At 42.2% G+C, this 20,604-nt stretch overlaps 1 protein-coding gene and 1 non-coding gene across 6 annotated transcripts in view; both read left to right on the top strand.

Annotated features, from left to right (window-relative positions):
• The window catches only part of CKAP5 (cytoskeleton associated protein 5), a 79,828-nt gene that overhangs the window by 49,884 nt on the left and 9,340 nt on the right, over window positions 1-20,604 (top strand). For 4 of the 5 annotated variants that reach the window (XM_090033073.1, XM_090033074.1, XM_090033075.1 and 1 more), the window contains exons 24-42: window positions 495-623; window positions 1,287-1,481; window positions 3,221-3,356; window positions 4,164-4,252; window positions 5,696-5,821; window positions 6,902-7,051; window positions 7,474-7,677; window positions 7,932-8,067; window positions 10,000-10,193; window positions 11,535-11,707; window positions 12,887-13,060; window positions 13,565-13,685; window positions 14,431-14,610; window positions 17,524-17,711; window positions 18,252-18,327; window positions 18,737-18,925; window positions 19,005-19,142; window positions 19,503-19,586; window positions 19,682-19,841. In XM_090033073.1, coding sequence (XP_089889199.1) covers window positions 495-623; window positions 1,287-1,481; window positions 3,221-3,356; window positions 4,164-4,252; window positions 5,696-5,821; window positions 6,902-7,051; window positions 7,474-7,677; window positions 7,932-8,067; window positions 10,000-10,193; window positions 11,535-11,707; window positions 12,887-13,060; window positions 13,565-13,685; window positions 14,431-14,610; window positions 17,524-17,711; window positions 18,252-18,327; window positions 18,737-18,925; window positions 19,005-19,142; window positions 19,503-19,586; window positions 19,682-19,841 — 2,842 coding nt within the window. Of the gene's footprint in view, window positions 1-494; window positions 624-1,286; window positions 1,482-3,220; window positions 3,357-4,163; window positions 4,253-5,291; window positions 5,403-5,695; window positions 5,822-6,901; window positions 7,052-7,473; window positions 7,678-7,931; window positions 8,068-9,999; window positions 10,194-11,534; window positions 11,708-12,886; window positions 13,061-13,564; window positions 13,686-14,430; window positions 14,611-17,523; window positions 17,712-18,251; window positions 18,328-18,736; window positions 18,926-19,004; window positions 19,143-19,502; window positions 19,587-19,681; window positions 19,842-20,604 lie in introns of all 5 variants that reach the window. The other variant, XM_090033077.1, reaches the window with a different exon arrangement.
• On the top strand, window positions 13,729-13,839 carry LOC149871730 (small nucleolar RNA SNORD67). The gene has a single exon (XR_016440910.1). It is a non-coding gene; the product is annotated as a small nucleolar RNA SNORD67 (small nucleolar RNA).

Below are 20,604 nucleotides of genomic sequence, written 5' to 3'. Positions count from 1 at the left end.
GCAGCAGTATTGGGTTATGCTGGAAGTAATGAATAGGATATTGCTCCCCTGATACCTGCTTTGGATCAATTCACGTCCTAAACTGATTCTGTAACCCACTTGTTTCCTGATTATTGCCTTGGTTTCACAATTTGCTAAACTTTTTTAACTTTCATGTAAAGTATTAACCCTGTTTTTTTTAACCACCTTGTAAGCAGACAAAACACTTTGAGATGCTTCTAGTCTTTTTCTGAGAGGTAATGAATTACTATGTTAAACAAAAATTAAGTCCAAGTCATTGTGTATATTTCAGAAACTTCTTCATGTCTCATACCATCACAAACGGTAGTTCACTATGAAACTTAGTACAGCAGTATACAAAAATGGGAGGCCTGGAGATCTTGGTACAGAAGGATTTTCCTTCTGCTTGAATGGATGATCACAGAAATTCACTTACTTGGATATTCTGAACCCTCTGTAGGATTATCCTTTTTAAATTTTGGTTCTTGCTGCAGAACAATGTCCGTGCTACTGCACTAGCAACTGTGAATGCGTGGGCAGAACAGACTGGCATGAAAGAGTGGTTGGAAGGAGAGGACTTGTCAGAGGAGCTCAAAAAGGAGAATCCTTTCTTAAGACAAGAGGTAAAGACTGGTAGTATACACTGAGTTGTTTGTTATGCCTTTGAACTGTGTTTTAGCCACAGTGAACAGTTCCAGAAATAATGGGGATAAGATGAGGTGGACTGCAATAATATACCAGGGCCACCATAAGGGTAAAAAATGTGTAATACAATTTCAGTACTGAAACTGACAAACATGACAAGGAGTAATAAGCAGCACTCTATGCTTGTATTGAAATATAAACAAAACTTTAAAAAAGACAAACCAAAAATGAATGACTCTCCCTCTTGCCCAAATGCTGGATAAGAGCAGGACTGAGGTTCTGGGATGTTACTGGAACTAAGTGCTGACCAAAAGTAATATGTACTTTGAAATACGGTCACATTTTTGCACATAAAGTACAGTCTGTGAATTCTGAAAGTCTAGGCTGGGGACAAAACCTTCAGTTAGAATCAGGTCAGCTGCATATTGAAGCCTTGTTGCCTCTATGAATTGCGCTTTCAGATTCAAGAAGACACAGGTGATTTCAAGTGCCCAGTTTGAGCCAGGCATGTTCTGGATTATGAGGGCAGATGCAAGAAATGTTGCTCCTATTAAGCCTGCTGATGTCACATCCCCACTTAAATACTCCAAACAACAGCAACAATATTAAAAGAGTAAAGCTTTATCTGTGCTTTCTTCCAGCTTCTGGGATGGCTGGCTGAAAAGTTACCTACCCTCCGTTCAGTTCCTTCTGACCTGCTTTTATGCGTGACTCATCTGTATTCCTGTCTAGAGGATCGCAATGGGGATGTGCGTAAAAAGGCCCAGGATGCCCTGCCATTCTTTATGATGCATCTTGGTTTTGAGAAGATGGCTAAAGCCACTGGCAAGCTGAAGGTATTGTGGTCTTACTTTTAACTGGGGATGGCAGCGTGAGCTTGGATGAGAATGGATGTAAATTGTAATATATAGTGAATGTAATTTTGCTAAACAGGTCATAAGATCAATTTATTAGAACTACATAAACTTGCAGAAATACTTGCTGATTCTGTAGACCTGAAATGCCTTGTTTTCTCTGTGGATATGGCCAAAACAGATTGTAAAGCATCATGACCCTGGCTTTCCTGTCCCCATGCAGATTTTCTTTTTTATTATTTATTTTTTAAGTTGATATCCACTTGTTCTGTCTGTCCACACACCTCCTTGCTCTATTCCGTTATTCCAAGGATTCTGTCTGTAGGACTAGGGTACTGCTGACATATATGTGATAGGAATACTGAGGTACCAGAGATTTAGGCCAGGCTTAACTGATGAACTCTTGCTTCACTTAGAATTTACACCTCATAAACAAATATTTCTAATTCTCATTTCCACCTGCACTCTTTAAACTCTCAAGCACTGCAAAGCCTTCAAACTGTATTGGTGCAATCTGCTTGGTATCCTGAACTCCTGTAGTCCCTTATGGATTAGACTATTTTGAGGCCTTTTCATGACACCTTCAGGAAGGTCTCATCTATCGCTGTCAAGTCTTGATACTGAAGGGCAGGAGCCTCCCAGAGGCGAGGCTGGAAGGGACTTCCTAAGGGCATCTAATCCAACTCTCTGCCTCTGAGAGGCTTAAAAACACACCGACACGTATAGCAGAAAGAGGGGGAGGGGCAACCAACAAAGCCCAGAAGCATAGGAAATACGCATGGTAGAGCATAGGCTTGGCTACACCTATATTATTCCCAACCAGTGGCTGTCCAACATCTTCTTGAACACCTCCAGTGATGGAGAATCCACAACTTTACTAGGCAGTCTATTCCACTGCCTCACTGTTCTTCTACACCATAGTTTTTCAACCTGTGGTACATGTACCCCTGGGGGTATGCGAGGCACAGGCAGGCAGGGGGTACTCGGGTACCTCAGCATTCTCTCTTGCCCTCTTTTTCCTCTCTCTTTGTCGTCCCTTCCTCCTCTCAAAACTATGGTAAAAAATTTGGTGTGCCACGCATTGCACAGTGCTTTAAATTCCCCAGTAATAATTTGGTGTTCATCCCTCCTAGTTTTGGCCAACATCACCTCTAGCCCAGGTACATACTTGAGTTGTGCACCCCGATATAAAAGGTGGCAACCCTACTCACACTAGCTCAGACATCTGTCATGTCACAGCCTTATATACACAGCCCGTCTTCCAACATATGGAACATATTAGTCTGTAAATATAAAATCCCCTGGAAAATTTGAGTGTGAGGGTACTTATTAAAATTTTAATAAGTCAGGGGGTTCTTGCTACTTAAAAGGTTGAGAAACACTGTTCTACACATCCTTGCTCGCAGTTGAACAAATGTCTCCCTAGTGCTTTGGAGCTAGCAACCAAATGATCCTTTAGGGACCTTGAATTCTAAACCATCTTCTCTGACTACAGGTTTTACTCTTCATAGTCTCATATAAATTTATTTTTTAACTTGACACACTATGTAACATGTCAAATATGTTGTAACTACATTCATAGGAATTGCCTCTGTATCTCAAAACCAGGTATCTAGAAAGCTCTGTCCTTCAGACAAAGCTTTTTTTTCTGCTTAGCTTCTTTTGTGATGCACCTTTAATATGCATCTATTTAATTTCTGTTTACATTGATTTCTCTCTAGCCAACTTCCAAAGACCAGGTCCTGGCCATGCTTGAGAAAGCCAAAGCCAACATGCCAGCCAAACCAGCTGCTCCTGCTAAGGCATCTTCCAGGATGGCAGGAGGAGCAGCACCAGCCAAATTCCAGTCTACATCAGGTAATCTACAGGCCACCTAATGGTGGAAGAAGTAAGGGGAGGAAGAGATTCTCTGAAAAAGACTGACTTGAGCCTCAGCCGTTCCCTTCAGCACTCAGTCATGCAAACTTGAAAACCCAATCTTTGTAAGATGCTAGTACTTTGGGGAAAGCCTTTGCTTGCATTATGTGAGGACTAGGATAGCAGTTGTTCTCAATTTTTTTTTAACTTGAGGCACCTTTCATTGGACTCCAGACACTTTCTTGGCCTTGGGGTTTTTCTGCATGGGGACGCTGAAGCCAATATGCATGAATTAAAATGAACTAGTTACATGCACTAAGCCTCCATGTACTCAATCTCCATTCAGAATTAAATTGGCTTTAATTTGAATTGGCTAATTTGCTTTAGGAAAAATCAGATTATGTCACTTTCGTTCTGAATTAGTGTTCACATGGAGGCTTAATTCTGCCAACAGAAAGAAACCATCCCTGTTCTGACAAAGCTTGCCCTTTAAGAACAGCAGCATACTAATAGTGAGGAAGAAGGAAAATCAACATGTAACCCTTTATTTTACTGGTTGTTCAGATACGAGAGATTTCTTTCATAACAGTGATGGACTTTGCAAAGACTTAGCTTTTAATTCACAGGTAAACCAGCTCCCTGTTGAGTCTAAAATCCCCCATTTTGTAACTTTAAAGGGATTTGTTATCTCAGTAAGTAGCTTTACCTTCTCTGCAGTGAGACTGGAAAATCTGAGGTGAACTCAGTGTAAATTTATGGAAGGGCTCATTCTTTGTAAAATATTTGAAATACTCTCTTGTTCCCAAGCACCCACTGACGATTCAGGGTCCAGCACCATGGAGTATAAGCCTGACCCAAAAAAGGCCAAAGCAGGAGGAGCTGCCTCTAAAGCCAAGGTATGGGGATTCCAAGCACATAATTAATAACTACTAATGAATTATTCTTGTGGATTTTTAGCTTTCCAACAAACCCTGTAATATGCAATGCTTTTACAAGGAAGGTCTGTGTCAGGTTATCGGGGCTTTTAAACCAAAGGAGTCTTTTCAGATCTGTTCTCTAGATGTGCTTTTATAATTGTTTTTGTTCTTGTCAGCACAGCCACAGCTGTACTAGAAACTTGCTGCGGCTGAACCTGCCTGTCTCCAAGTCTGCTCGGCTGCTTTATCCTATTATAGATTTAGATGTTAAAATGTGTAGTAAGTATCTAGCTGCAAAGTTTCTTAGCTTGGAACAGTAACTGAATCCATAGCAGAGAGATGGTCCACAAAGCCTAATGGCCCTTTGGGCTAGTGTAGTACAGGAATAGCATCTTCATAGCTAACAGCACACAAAAAGGTGTGAAACCTAGCATCGCATCTGGCTGCCTTGGACTCCCCAACCTAAATGGCCAAGTACCTGTTTACTGCAAAGTCAAGTGGGAGTTTTGTGGTGGTGTTTTTTGTTTGTCATGGGTCCAGAGCAGGACTTGAACTTGCACTTCTGGAACTGTAGCGTGATGCTTCAGCCAGCAACTTGCCATGCTGCCACTGCATCATTTGGTCAACCAGGACATTGGAAGTGGAAATCCTTCTTTCCAGGGCAATATGTGAAGGGAATGCTAAGGAGTGCAATGGTAGCCTCTGCTGGCTGTACTTGAGTTGTGGCATTCACTTCACTTTGTTCTCTTATTGATAGTATAGTTCATTGTTTTGCTGTTGTGTGGGGCAGAAATTGAAAGTGCTGTCCTGCTTGGAAGTAAAAGAGTTGACTGTTCAGAGATTTTTGTGAGGGTGCCTTTGTAAATGTTCATGTTTCAGACGAATTATTTCATCTAAACTCTTAAGCTAGAATGTTCTTCCTGAGCATGCAGTGGGCTTGGGGGGCCTTAATGGAGTGATTTAGAGATAAGTATTAAGAACTGTCCAACCACAAAGCCTTTTTTGTGGCCTGTTGCAGCAATCTGATGGTAATAACAGTATGTCCAAGGGCAATACGAGCCTATCCAAGGCTAATACAAGCCCCACCAAAGGCAGTTCCAGTCTGACAAAGAACAGAGCCATCAAACAGGTACCAAATTGGGTTTAGACATCTGTGGGTAACTTGTGCACTAGCCAACTCTGAAATGTCCTGTGTCACAAGAGGCTATTGCACACACTTTATACTGGGTTTTGCTTCCACTTGCAGCAAAGCATTTACCTCAAGATTCTAACAAACATAGTTTTTCAGCTTCTGCCTGGGTCTCGTACACTTGTCCAGCATGATGGTGTGGTAATGTTCGGTGCTTGGAATGGGATCACTTGGAGTGATGGCGTGTATATGTGTTTTGTGGTACTGTATCCTCAGTACTCTCTGTTTTTCAGGGTATCCAAGGGAAGAAAGTACCAAGCAAACCTAACCTGAAGGAAGATGAAGACAAATCTGGTCCTATTTTTATCATCGTCCCAAATGGGAAAGAGCAGAGAATGAGAGATGAGAAAGGATTGAAGGTGAGGAAGAGCTTAAGCATGCTTTCTTTTTAGCACCTTGAATTCTATAAGCAAGTACTTGCTCACAGGTAAGAGATCTTAGCATCCTACTTAGGGAGATAAGTAGCAGTCCTCACCTAAAGAGCAGACAACCAACTGAACGGCTGCTTATGGAGCACAGAAGTTTTTAGATGATATAAGAAAACCATGAACTTTCAGTCTAATTTAAGAGTGCCCCAAGATTTGAACCAGACACTAAAGCACAAAAGACTGCTAAGATATGACTGATGGATCTGAGTCCTACTCTGTAAGCATGATAATTCAGTCACTAAGTATGAACTTTTAGAAAAGGATTAGGTTTTGTTATTCTTATCGACCCGTTGCTGAAATCCACTCTTATGAAAAATGCTAGTGATCACTATTTGCAGGTTTCTGCCTTGAAACTCATAATTTATATGGGCATCAATCATTATCGGGGAACCTAAGTGGTTGAACTGGCACATTGCAGGCATGGCTGAAAGATAATTTCCTGAACTAGGAAAATCTTGCTTTGTTAAAGTACTACCAAATGCTGTGGAGAAGCATGCCTGCTTCCATTCTTATGGCTATACTAGCCAATTGCCCGTCAAGAATGATGAGGGGTGGGGGAGGGAAGGGGGCTGGGATGGAGTGCCACCACTTAACGTCCCATGCTGCTGCTGTTCTGCCTCTTGCAGGGAGTGGGGCAGGGGAGCCAAGACCAGTGCTGCTGGCCCCGGCTACCCCACCCTCTGTCTGGTCCTTGACGCGGCTTTGGAATCGCGGCGCTCCCCCATGCTTGGAGCACACTGACTGTTTCCGTCAGTCAATCGGAGTGTGAATAAAGTGCTGCAGACAGACAGACAGATGTAGGCTTTTATAGTGTTAGAATTTAAAGCAGTGTTTTATATCTGTGCTCTTTTGGTGATGGGATAGAGTTTACTGTTGTATATTATTAAAAAACAGCAGACTTGCAGGTTTATTCTTTCATGTCAGCTTGGTAAAAAGCAGTGAATTACTTGCTTTGAGTTCTGAGTGCTTTGTTTTTTGGGGTTTTTTTTGTTTGTTTGTTTGTTTTTCTAGGTGTTGAAATGGAACTTCACTACTCCCCGTGATGAATATATTGAGCAGCTAAAGACTCAGATGTCCAGCTGTGTTGCCAGATGGCTACAGGATGAGATGTTTCATGCAGACTTTCAGCACCACAACAAGGCATTAACTGTTATGATCGAGGTGAGTAATGGACCTGTGATAGGAGCCAGTAAAATGTTGAGTGTTCCGTGCCACAGAAGCATTGCCTCGGTTGTGTTAAGTAGTGCTTAAAGAGTCAGGAGTAGGTAAGAAGTTTCATTGTGTTTTAGCTTGCTTTACTGAGAAAATTAAACCCAAATGACCGTGTTCAGAAGGACCAGAACTTAATATTGTCAGTTTTTGGTGGGGAGAGAGCTGTGAAGTGTATATGCAGTTGATGTGCCTCTCAGGCCTAAAACAACAATTTTAGACATAACACTTGTATTAGCAGGAAATAACATATAAATATGTACTACACTACTAGATGCAGCTTTTATGTATGCTTTGTCATTTCTTCAGGCCATATATTTCAATGTACACAAACTGATGTGTGGGGTTTTTTTCACCTCTTCCCTCCTTTCAAGCACTTGGAGAGTGAAAAAGATGGAATTATTAGCTGCCTGGATCTAATTTTGAAGTGGCTCACACTGCGCTTCTTTGAAACCAACACAAGTGTTCTGATGAAGGCTCTTGAATACCTTAAATTGCTTTTTACCTTGCTGAGCCAGGAGGAGTACCACCTTACTGAAAACGAAGCATCCTCTTTCATCCCATATCTTATTTTGAAGGTATGATATACTAACGGAAACTGGCATTACAGTTTTGCTTATGGATGCCACCAGGGCACAAATAAATGCTGTAGTTACTCAATTCACTCTAATACTTTGCATAGTTGCCTTTCCAAGGTCCTTGTTTTGAGTGTTTACATTTTTTTGAAGGTTGAGCCGGGTTTGTCTGGTATTGTGTAGACACCTGGCAAAGTGCAGTGGGCAATGTGGAGTGCTTAAAAATTGGTCCTGTGGTTTGCTTCTCCTTCACCCAGGTTGGGGAACCAAAAGATGTTGTTCGCAAGGATGTGCGTGCCATTCTGAACAGGATGTGCCTCATTTATCCAGCCAGCAAAATGTTCACTTTCCTTATGGAGGGGACAAAGTCCAAAAACTCCAAACAGCGGGCAGGTGAGGAATAGCACTATGGACTGGGATCTTTGGAGTAGAATCAGGCCAACAGGTTCTGAGGTTTGCCTACAAATGCCATTTCCCTTGAATGCATAACTCTCTTCTAGGGGCAGGAAGGGATGTTAAAAAAACAAACAAAAAACCTTGTTCAGATTCTTTTTGGTATTACTACAGAAAAGTTTTAAGGAATACATTGTAAGCTGCCCATCATGATGGTTCCATTCTAGTCTTTAGAAGGTCTGTGTCTTACCAAGCCAGGAGCCTGCTCTGTGCCAAAGGACTTTAGAGAATCTAGTTTTGCCCGGGTGACTTATGTCAACCAATTGGGAACTATTAATAGTCTAGTCTTGAAAGGGAAACCAGGGTCTTCATGGTGTGTAGCCCCTCCTTGTTTCTACACGACTTGCCTCTAACAGTTTCCTAGGTCCCTGGGGGACCCTTTTTTTCAAGTCAAAATATTAGATGGAACATTAGTTCTTTGCCCCAAACAACATGATACTCACAGATGACTGAACTGTGCAGAACTTGGACTTCTTTCCACAATGACCTGTTCCTACCCTGTCCTGTTAATCTGTCTGATCATTACATTTTATAATTAAACATTGCATCATTGAAGTAATTATCCAACATGTTTATCTCTTGTAATGGAAAATATTGGGTGGTGGGAAGTGGTGTGACTTGGTAACAGATTAAAAGGTTGCCCCCCTTTCTTCCTCCCTGAGTCTTCTCAGTCCCTACCCACTGTTGTAGCCCCCTAACCCCTGTTACTGGAAGTGAGTACGGTCAGGTGAGTGGAAGGAGGTGAAGCATAGGGTCATAATCCTGGCTTCTGATAAGGAGCCTCAGACTTGACTGAAGAGAAGCTCTTCAAGGAATTACAGAGTTAAGCAGGTTTTTATACAGTTCCTGTTGCTATTTAACTAGAGGGTTGGGAGTGGCCATAGGGGGCACATCCAGATGAGTACACATGTGCATTTTCCATGGGGACAAGTAGCAGCAACACATAGCTTGCTGGGGCCCAGCAGTGGCGATCTGGCAGCAGGGAGCCTAACTGGTAGTTGGAGTATGGCTCCAGCTAGTCAGGCTTCGGTTTCAGGCAGCACATGCTGTCACCACATGCACCACCTTGCTTTTTTCTAGTGTGGGTTTTGTTTGGTGTTTTTTACACCAGGATCTCCCAGAGTCAAAAGTACCCCCAAAAAACAAACCCTGTGCTGCTACACCTGCATGTGTGTGGTGCATAGTGTCGCAGGTGGGTCGGCGGCACCACATAACGCACATACATGCTTGCCTGGATGTGCACAGGAGGTGCCTGGGAGGCACTCAGCAATTTGAACTCTGCCAAGAATCAGGAACCTGGTAAGCTGAAACCAGTGTAGGGCCAAAGGGCCTTGTGAATGGAGTTGGAATAAGACCTGTGAGGCCTGGGTCTGGCTATGAGGCGTCTGGAGTCCCCAGTTGGTACCCCTAAGACAAGATTAGTATTGGCAAGGAACAGTTTGTGCCAGTTTGTTGCATAATATTTTAGTTAGTGGGCTGAGGGTCTAGCTAAACAAATTGAACTAGGTCAAGTACAGGACTATTAGGCTCCCTCTAGGACTCTGAGAGCAGCCTCACAAAGTAACAAAGATTCCATCAAAGCCTGGCAGGTGAAACAACAGTGAGGTGGTGGGGAGGGTACCCTGAGGAGCTGGAGTTCGGCAGGATTCGTTCAATTGCCAAGGGTGCCATGGCCACCCTCAGGGGCTGGTCCTACTACACCCACAAAGCGGAAGGATTTTTTTGTTTTGTCATTAAATTCAGCACTACAGTGCCAGATGCCAAAGGCATTGCCACACTTTGAGCTCAGTTGGGACAGAGGTAGCAGGACTGACAGGCTTTACTGACCTGAAGGGTTTTTTAATTCATAGATGTCTCCTTCTGATCCCTTAGAGTGCCTGGAAGAGTTGGGGTGTCTAGTTGAATCCTACGGTATGAATGTCTGCCAGCCAACTCCAGGCAAAGCCCTAAAGGAGATGGCAGCTCACATTGGCGACAGGGACAACACCGTCCGCAATGCTGCACTCAACACCATCGTGACTGTTTACAATGTGCATGGAGACCAGGTGTTCAAGCTGATTGGAAATGTGAGTGACTAGAAGTCTTGGGAGACAGGTAGCTTAGTCAGTTTTGAATTCTGCATAAGGCAACTGTTCACATTGTGTGTGGTGCTGATGATCAGTCTTGGCACATCTCACCTTTGACAGCAAGATCAATGCCAAGAGTTCAGTTTGTGGTGACTGGGGCTGATGGTATGATGCAAATCCTCTAAAAGTTAACTGATTAATTCTGGATTGAGGATTCTAATCTCTAGTAACAAAGGTGACAAATTTATAATTGAAGGAATAAGCCAATGCTAATTGGTATTTCTTCTTGGAGTTTCCACTCTTGATTAAAAATAGTATCACATCATTGTAAAGCAAACTGCTGATGACTTGGCTGTTAGTGAAAGTCTAAGCTCTGTCTTTGAAAAGAGGCATAAGGCTAGCTGCAATAATTCTTATCTTGCCAGTTTGTTTCTGTAAATGGGAACTCCTTTAAAGTAACCTTCCCTTCTATTCACCTTCCTTTCCTTGCTAATGTAAAGCTCCTTAAAGTCCCAGCTGCTACAATTTATTCAATTAATGTTGTAATGCTTTTAGTGGCCAGCAGCGGTGTTCTGTCTTGTTTGTTTCTTGGTATCCCTTGCTATTCCATTATCTAAAGCCTCTAATATTTCTCAGTGCACCTCAGTGTTGATTTGGCTTGGATCCATGATGTTCCACTCAGTCTTGATTGCTTTACCAACAGATGTATGAAATATAGCACAGACTAAGGATTGCAGAATTCCATTTCCAACAGCCTCCAAGTCATACACAGCTACTTCAGTGGATTTGCACAACTCTTAACTAATAACTGAAGAGAACTTTATGTAGCAAGCAGCGAGCAGGCTAAACTAAATTCTAAGGGCTTTTCCATTGTCAGACAAACCTTGAGTTACAGGTAATGCAGCCATTGCCTACCCATGCCACCCCTTTTCTGGGTGGCTACCCTTCTGTGCTGCTGGTTTGAGTGGTGTTTTGAGTTCACGTTTATTGCAGTAAGGTCTGCATTGCTTCCACTTCTGATCAGGGATTGAGAATCTTTTTACTCGTATGGCTACCCTTTTCTAGTTCAGACCAAGGAAAGCTTGCAAGTGGACTGTAGCAGCTAATTTTATTTTGAACTAAGAAGGGCTTACAATTTTCACTTTTTTTTTTTTATCCCCAAATTTCTAGCAGTTCTTGAGGTTGGTTGTATGAGGATTGAGGTTTGAATCCAGTTACTCATAAAAATGGCACTTCAATCACCATGGAGTGCGGTAACAGGATAGTTTGTCTTTTAGCTTTCTACCTGAGATTTGTAAAATGGGTGCAGTGTTTGCAAAATTAAAGCCATCTTTTTGACAGCTTTCTGAGAAAGACATGAGCATGCTGGAGGAGAGAATAAAGAGGTCAGCCAAGAGACCAGCTGCTGCTCCAGCAAGGCAAGTAGAGGAAAAACCACAGCGTCTTCAGACCACCAGTGCCAATACTAGCATTCTGCGTAAGGGATCAGCTGAGGACATGTCCTCCAAACTCAGGTATGTATTGAGATCTTCTGTGTGGTCTCTGCGTGTATGTGCTTAAAAACACGTCCAAGCAATGTTACTTTAGTTCTCATAATCCCAGTCTTTGCATGTCGTAAAAGCAGGCCAAATATTGCAGAACAAAATGTTTGATTCTTCATTTTTTTTTTGTCTTGTCTGTCTTGAATCCTTTCTAAATGGTCTTGTGCCTTCTTTCACTGCTTCTCCATGGACAGAATTATGTATCGCACTTATAGGATGTAAGTACTGCCCACTAACTCCTTGGTAGCAGGGCTCTTGTATCTTTCAACTTCTGCCCTAGTCATCCCCTCCAAAGGATGACTAGTTTATGCAGCCCAGTTCTAGGTTATTTGTAAATACCTCTGGCTTAAAAGTAAAAGAACAGAATGCCCCTGCCAATGGCAACTATGACCCAAACTGCTAGCAGACATGGCACCTCCATGTTGGGCAGCTGCTGGAGATACTGGGAGAGTTCATTCCCATACATTGCATTAAACTTGATATTGATTGGGCAGATATACAGCAGAGTTGTCTAAACCCTGTGAATTTTTTTGATCTTGGGACACCTATAATACTCAGTAACAATACCCTACAGCCTGTATTAACTCAGTCTTTGGGGAAAGCCCCCCTCCTCCAACCCCATCCCAGTTAAAATAGTATAGTAGAATGTTCCACTTGAATAATCAAATGCCGAGTGCAAACCTTGTATGATCCTGGTAGTCCTGGATGCTGATTTTTGTCGTGTAAGGCTGCTAATTCAGTTAAACATATTAATTCAGGCGTTTTCCTCTCTTAACCATGAAAGAGACCTAAGCTGCACTAGGATGGCCCATCAGTACAGTCTTAAGTGGCACTGGATCTGTCATGACAGGGTGGTGTACACTTGTCACTGCTGCATTGTGACTTATGGAAGGCTGTAGGAGAAATTGGTAGCTTTTCAGGTGAACTTTAAAAGCAAATAACTGGCAGCTGCTCTCCTGGCTTACACAAGCCTATACTGCTAACAGCTGGGGGAATCATAAGGGGTTCAGTTGAGGGACTGAATACATTTTGGATCTGCAAAATGGCTATCCTGATATGAGAGCTTTAAGACTACCATTGGATGCTAGTGTTGTTAACACTTTTGCCTATTGTGTTAAGACCTAATAAATGCATCTCTCTTGGTTCCTATAGTCAAGCCCGCAACATGAGTGGCCATTCTGAGACGATGCATGCAGTTCCACGGGAGTTCCAGCTGGATCTAGATGAGATCGAGAATGACAACGGTACAGTCCGATGTGAGATGCCAGCACTTGTACAGCATAAATTAGATGACATTTTTGAGCCAGTCCTGATTCCGGAGCCCAAGTGAGTTTAGTTATACCCCTATGTGCCTATGTGAAGCTACCTGAAATGGTCTTTTCAGGGTAGTCTTAAGAAACTGAGTAAAAAGCTAGCATGAGCAAGTAAAACCTGAACTATTTGGAAGAGTGCAACTGTGAAAGTAATGGTGCATTTGATGTTGTGGAACAAGAGTACAAAAGGAGGCGTTTAAACTGCCATGACAATGCATTATTACTGTCTGGAAGAGCTGAAGGAGCTGCCTGCGGTTATATGGGAAGAAAAATCTGAATTTGAGTACAGCATAGACTGTCGTATTTGGGTTTCACTCCTAGCTCTGTCACAGACTAGGACAAATGGCCTACCATCTCCTTTCATTATTTGTAAATGGGAATAACTTTCTCAGACATTCCTGTTAGGTTGAATTCCTGCTTTGTCAAGTGTCTGAGATGTTGCTACAAGTCACCTGTGAAATACAAGTTAGGATTCTTTCCACAGAAATTCATGAATTCTTTTCTTCCAACTGTCTAGGATCCGTGCTGTGTCCCCACACTTTGATGATATGCACAGTAACACGGCTTCCACTATCAACTTTGTCATTTCCCAGGTAGCCAGTGGTGACATCAATACTAGCATCCAGGCTCTGGCACAGGTAAGAGGAACATTTGGCTGATCTTTAATTAAGACCAGCAGTTTGCGAGAGTGATGAGCTGCACTTCAGTGGAGCTGCCATGTCAGGTGACATGGACCCCACTCAGAATCTCCCTGATGACAAAGCTATGTGCACAGGGGCCATCTGACTCGCTACTTCCAATTAGACCGTCCTAGGCATGGGAACTTATCAAATCAATATTCTTGTCAGCTCTAGATCTTGAACTGTGGTGTGGGTGATTTATGTTGTTTACATTTACGTAACCTACTAAACTACTTTTTCTACCTGGAAATATGTTCAGGTTCTTGGATGTGATGCACCCCGTGTTGTGGCGGTGAGGCTGCCATTTTAATGAAACCACCTTGCAGATTCCTACTGTAGGAATCCTGTTTCCTGCCTTGTGACCCTTTCACCATTCTAAACCAACCAGTTCTAGCCGTTTGGGACAATAGTCCCTAGAAAAAACACACAAAGCAAATCAGTATAGAATCCATCCATCTTGCATCCTCAGTCTTGTATAGACTGCAAATTGCAGCTATAGAAGAGATCATGCACGTATTACTGATTGGACTCTCACAGCTGACTTCACTACAGAATTACTAACTTTTAGGTGAAGTTCTAGGAAGTGGATCACTCCACTAGTGGAGTAAGTGGACGGTTTCTTTGGAATAGTTTCTTATATTTAGTTTTTCTCTACCAAGATCAACTTTTAATCTGTTTTGGGTGTCTCTTTTTTTTTTTCTAGATTGATGAAGTCCTCAGACAGGAGGACAAAGCAGAAGCCATGTCTGGCCACATTGACCAGTTCCTAATAGCTACGTTCATGCAGCTTCGACTGATCTACAACACTCACATGGCAGATGAGAAGCTGGACAAGGATGAGATAGTCAAGCTTTATAGCTGCATCATTGGGAACATGATCTCAGTAAGGCTGCTCTCTGGCAGGGCAAAAACCAAGCTCTGAGCCAGTTACTTTGCAAGAAACATGAAAGTGTTTTCCATTAGCCTTGCTTTCTAGTGAATTCTGTTTTGGGACAGTTTGTTCCTAGGTGTTCTTTAAATTATGTGTTTAAGATAGTGTAGCAACAGCCACATGCAGGAAATTAAATTTAATACTAAGTGCATAGGAGGCCTTTGGGAAATAAGTATTCGACACCCTGGTCACAAGCCTCTCAAGTGGGCTATAGGCATCCTAAAACAAGGGGAAATTGGAACATGATTTCAAATAGGAATAGGGTGAAACAAACTTTAGATGGGTTGACTTGTTATTTATTGAGGTATATTCCCGGTATTGTACAGAACACAGATATTGCCTGTCAACAGTAGTGAATTCCAAACCCTGAATTCTATGCAAGTGAATGCCGAAATTTCATTCTGCGAATGGAGGCTTGTATGTAGAAGGTTGGTCTGTGCCTTGCAATTCACTGGCTTCGTTCGCTTAAAGTTCACTTGGTTTGTGAGGGAGTGGTGGTAGGGACAGGGCAGGGAGTGGAGAGAGAGTGGAAGGATTAAAGTATGAAATGAGGGGCTAGAGGAAGAGCAAAAATTCTGGAAATGTCTTTTCCAGCAAAAATGACTTGTGACATTTTAATAGCTCCTAGTGCTGACATTTGACAGAAGAAGCTTTCCCGGACAGAAGTAACTTTGCATGTTTGGGAGTGGCTTGTCATTTGCCCAGGCAAAGGGGTTGAGAATAATGTTTCAAAGAGCAGCGTCAAAAAAGCATTATGGGGGTTGTCAAAGAAAAATTAAATTAGAGGTGTGTACACTGGCAGGAGCTAGAGAATGCCACCTTCCAAAATGCCTTGTTACAGTGCAAGGCCACACAGAACAATGAGGAGAAAAGAAAATGAGAATCATTGAATCCTTATTCATTAAATGTGCACTAAAAGAGGCAGAGACATTGGAGGGCAAAAAGGCTTTGGTCACGTAATCCGAGCGTAGCATATAATGTACATTTACAAGAGGTTGTACAGATTATCTTAATTACAGGATCATAATTAATTCTGGCACTTCTTCACTTTTGAGCTCTTAAATTTGGCACCATAGGGTTCTTTTTAACAATTGTGTGCAACTTTCTGAGAATTAAACAGGGCAGGGAATCTGCATCATAAATCCCATGTGGTCAGTAGTAGGGTTGGAACCCTTGGATTCACTGAACAGACCTCTACTGTTTAGGTTAACAGGGAGCAAGAATAGGCTGCTACCCTTCATTTGGATCTCCACGCAAGGTGGGTGAGGTTATTGTCACATACTTGCTGACAGCAAAGGTGTTGACTTAAATCTTAGATTTCACTCTAAATTCTGGATGGAAGTGTATTTAGAGTGAATCCTTCTGCCCTGTTCCTTTTAAGTGTGTGTCTGTCCTCACTCAACCGGTCCCACTCTCCATGTCTTTGTTCCTTTTGCTTGGCTCCTTACCCAGCTAGCCTAGTCTGATCCTTCTGCCATATGTATTTCCAGTCTCCTTGTCTAGCCTGTATCATACTTCCCATCTCTGTACCACCATATTTTCACTTGTTAGTTGTCCATTCTGAATTTGAAAGGGGCAACTTCCTTCTCTGACCTACTGGACACCAGAAAAGTATGCCAGACAAATGGGTCTCAGAACTTTAAGGACAGGCCCAGAATTTGCCCTGGCCTGTAGCAGCTGAGAATGGCTATTGCAAGGAAGTCCTGCTCAGCACTGGGTTGGAGCATGTTCAGTGTGGCTAGAATTTCTTAGATTTTAGTAACTAAATTTTATCAGTCTCACCTGAATGTGTACAAAGAATTTTTTTCAAAGGCTTACAATTTGGTCGAGTTCAAGCAGATAGTTACAGAGGAAGGGAAAAACCATGTTCCTGACACAGGCATCCCCTGTGAAATGCTATATTTCAGCCAAAGAATAGCGATGATTAGAACTTTCCAAAGAATAGGTTATCAGTCATTTCTCCCTAGTCTCATTCTTGTAAAGGAGTGACCCACTTTGGCTGAAACTTAAAATCACTTCTGCCTGAAACTGACATTTGGCATAGAAAACTTCAGCTCGAGTGATAAGAGGTTGGCCACATTTTAAGGAACTGAAAATAGGTTCTGCTAGTGGGATGTTTGGGGAACTTTAATGGACAGTGCTGTTAGATGTGCACCTTTCCTAGAGTCTCTGACATACAGACATTGTTGATGGGATAGGTGTTGCATTATTTGAAAAGAAATAATATTTTAAATGCAAAGGAACAGAATTAGAATGCAGTTCTATTCTGAATTGACTGAAAATGGTATCATGGGAGTTAACTTACAAACTGAAATGTGTTTCCTAATTGCCATTCCCATACAACTCAGCTGGGACTGTCAGTGTCTTATCACTAGCAGTAACTGCTCTGTAGGTCAAACTAGTTAGTGATACCTGTGCAGCCATATTTTTTTTTCCATGGGGTTTGCACAGGCAGCTAGGTTACTTTTATTTTACCTATTCTTGATGCTAAAGAAGCAGTAGAATCTATTGTCTCCTAAGTTGGGATAGCTCTTTGAGACCAAGAACAGTAAATGGTTGTAATTCTACATTAGTCATGAACATCAGTCGTTCCAACTGATTTGCCCAAAGGAGCATAAGTAAGAGCTATTTCTGTAGTCTTATTTCAAAATAAATCCCAATTAAGATACACACATGCAGCCTAAACTTTTTGTATTCTTTGCTTTTGAACACTTACCTATACAACCTGTTATAGTTCCCTGTTCCTGGCATATGGGCCACTAAGTGGAAGAAGTGCATTCTAAAGAGGGAAGTAGGAGTTCTGGAGGACTCCCTAAGTTAAAATGATTCATAATATTGATTTCTAATTCTGATTTCTATTGATAGCTATTCCAAATAGAGAGCCTAGCCCGGGAGGCCTCCACAGGAGTGCTGAAGGACTTGATGCATGGGCTTATCACATTGATGCTGGATTCACGAGTTGAAGACCTTGAGGAAGGTCAGCAGGTCATACGATCGGTCAACCTCCTGGTGGTGAAAGTTCTAGAGAAGTCTGACCAGACAAATATCCTGAGGTAAAATAGTCTTTGCTGGAATTGCATGGAAACTTTTCTGTCTGTACTAAAATCATGACACTGTATATGCAGTAACTACTCTCGGTATCCTAGTCTTCCTTTACTGTTTGTTAAACATCATCTTATTTAAGTATCTTGCAAGACTAAGGCCTTTCTGATCTATCACAGAAATGAGCATAGCTGGCCATGCAACAGTCCAGCTGGCTAATTAAAAAGCAAGTATTCCTCCTGGATGCTTATATAGTAACTAGCCAGGTTCTAGTCATGACTAAATTACTGCAAATCATATTTAATGAAAGTACCACCTGATATTGTATTCAGTGTTGATTGCTTAACACAGACTTGACATGTTCTGCAGAAATTCAGTGCTCTGATTTTACAAAATCATAGTAAGGTATTGAAAAAAGGGGCTTAACACCACATGAAATAAATTCAACTAGCCCTAACCAATAGCCTCTGATACTGTATTTAGTAGGGTATTGTACCTGTGCTCCTTGTAGCATTTACTTGACTAATACTACCTCAACTTATTTTCTATAGTGCCCTGCTTGTTCTGCTCCAGGACAGTCTGCTAGCAACAGCCAGCTCTCCCAAATTTTCAGAGCTTGTCATGAAGGTAAACCCATAATGGAGGCTTCGAACTCATTTGATTCTTCTTTGAAATGCTAGGTTTCTGCTTGGCTTGACCAGATGGATTAAGGGAAAAAGCACTTGCTTCAGCCAGCTATCACAATGTGCATACTTGCCCTGTCTGCATTAAGGTTTTAAAACAAAACATATTAACTTGTTAGAAAGTGTTTTGTCCCAGTCCAGATGCATATTTGTTGAGATATACAAGCACTAAGCAGGTCAATGTGGGAAGAATAACATATCTGTCCCAGTGTGTACACACCATCAATCTTCTGTTACTGATAGTGGAGTCAGCACCAGTTCTTGCCCCTCTAGGTAGTTAGCTAGACTGTAAAATAGAAACTCTGTTTTACAAAGAGACAACTGCTTAGGGTCAGGCTTTCTATTTCTTTCAGTGTCTATGGAGAATGGTACGGCTTCTGCCTGAAACGATCAATAGCATCAACCTGGACCGAATTCTGCTGGATATCCACATTTTCATGAAAGTCTTTCCCAAGGAGAAGCTGAAGCAGTGTAAGAGTGAATTTCCCATAAGGACATTGAAGACTCTGCTTCATACCCTGTGCAAGCTGAAAGGGCCCAAGGTGAGAGCCGACTCCAGCAGCATGCCTTTAGAGATTGCTGAAGTATCTCAGATTACTGAAGTTCTCTTCTTTTCCTCAGATCTTGGACCACTTAACAATGATAGACAACAAAAATGAGTCTGAGCTAGAAGCTCACCTATGTAGGGTAATGAAACACTCTATGGACCAAACTGGAAGCAAGGCTGATAAGGACACAGAAAAAGGGGCTTCCCGCATAGTAAGTAGCATGATTTTTTTTTGAAAGGTGGAGGGAGAATTGGGAAATATTCTGTTCAAAGAAACTGACTGCTTGCTATTAGTTAATGAGAGAGTTGCACCTGCCCTTTGGAAATGGCCACCAGTGTCTCCCTAGATGAGACTTCCAGCCTGTCATGCTACCCTGTAGCATTTCTCCTTTTTATAACTAGTGGGTGTAAAAGATTACTCCCTTAATACAGCCTTTGCTAGCTACGGCTGCCTGTTGTTTGCAGGTAAGTCCTTGGCACTTCCAAATATTAGTTGCTTGTTAAATCAGTCGTATCTTATTTTTGAAGGATACCTTTTTAATCTCATTCAGAAGTCTCAATTTCTCCTTTAGGATGAAAAGGCTTCAAAGGCCAAAGTAAATGATATTTTAGCAGAGATATTTAAGAAGATTGGGTCCAAGGAGAACACTAAAGAGGTGAGTTTATTCTTTCCATAGGGAAAGGGGAAAGATAAATGCTTGGAGTGATGTATGCAGGAGCTTGGTAAAACACAGGAACTCTCTTTTCTTAGGGCCTGGCAGAGCTGTATGAATACAAAAAGAAGTATTCTGATGCAGACATTGAGCCCTTCCTGAAAAACTCGTCTCAGTTCTTCCAAAGCTATGTTGAACGAGGCCTCCGGCTGATTGAGATGGAGCGGGAAGGCAAAGGACGCATTCCATCTTCTACAGGTACAGAGCTGCTCAGCAGCACTAGTGAATTGAATTGGGGCTTAGGAGCTGAATCTTGCAAGAGGAGTAGCTGCAGCTCTGTCACTTAGGACCAAGTTTGTGAGACTGTTATGGTTCCACTTTTCACAGACACCACTCACACTTTGCCACTTGTAAGAGATACTGCCTTTCCTACTGGAAGGCAAGAAAATAAAAGACCTGAATAGATTTTTTTGTAGACCATTGTGGCTTTGGAAGGAAAAAGTAACCCCACCACTAATTTCTGGGTTCCTCTCCAAAAATACTTTCAGAAACTTACCTTTTCAAATGGTGTGTAGTGCTCTGGGTACTATGTGTAGATGTTCCAGATACGACGTGTGGCGAGCAAGTGATTCTTGTTGCACCTGGCAGTCTAGCTTGACATGTTCCTTGCATTAAGGTAGTCTTCCTGTAGGAATTGCAGGTGTGCAATGAAGGCACCACAGATGCAGCTTAACACTTTTGGGGGTTGTTTAAGTAACAAGAACGGGATCTTTGCATGAAAGCCAAATTTGAAGCCTGGCACAGATTTTGCATCAACACAGCAGACAATTATAGAACATAGAATTTTAAGAGAAAATGTTGAGTGAGAAATAGCCTTGCAGACCTAATCGGTGCATTATTTGTTGGGTAAGATGTAAGACAGCTTTGCAAATGTCCCAGTGTACAGTCCGGATGCTCTACTCAGAGCTGTCACCACAGGTTGCTTGGATAACCCAGCAAAAGGGGCTGAATCTGGCCTGTG

This window comes from Crocodylus siamensis, chromosome 2 (assembly GCF_052110815.1).
Source record: "Crocodylus siamensis isolate JL-2025a chromosome 2, ASM5211081v1, whole genome shotgun sequence".
NCBI classification, from domain to species: Eukaryota; Metazoa; Chordata; order Crocodylia; family Crocodylidae; genus Crocodylus; species Crocodylus siamensis.
The sequence above is the reverse complement of the archived record's forward strand: the minus strand, read 5'-3'. Positions and strand labels throughout refer to the sequence as shown.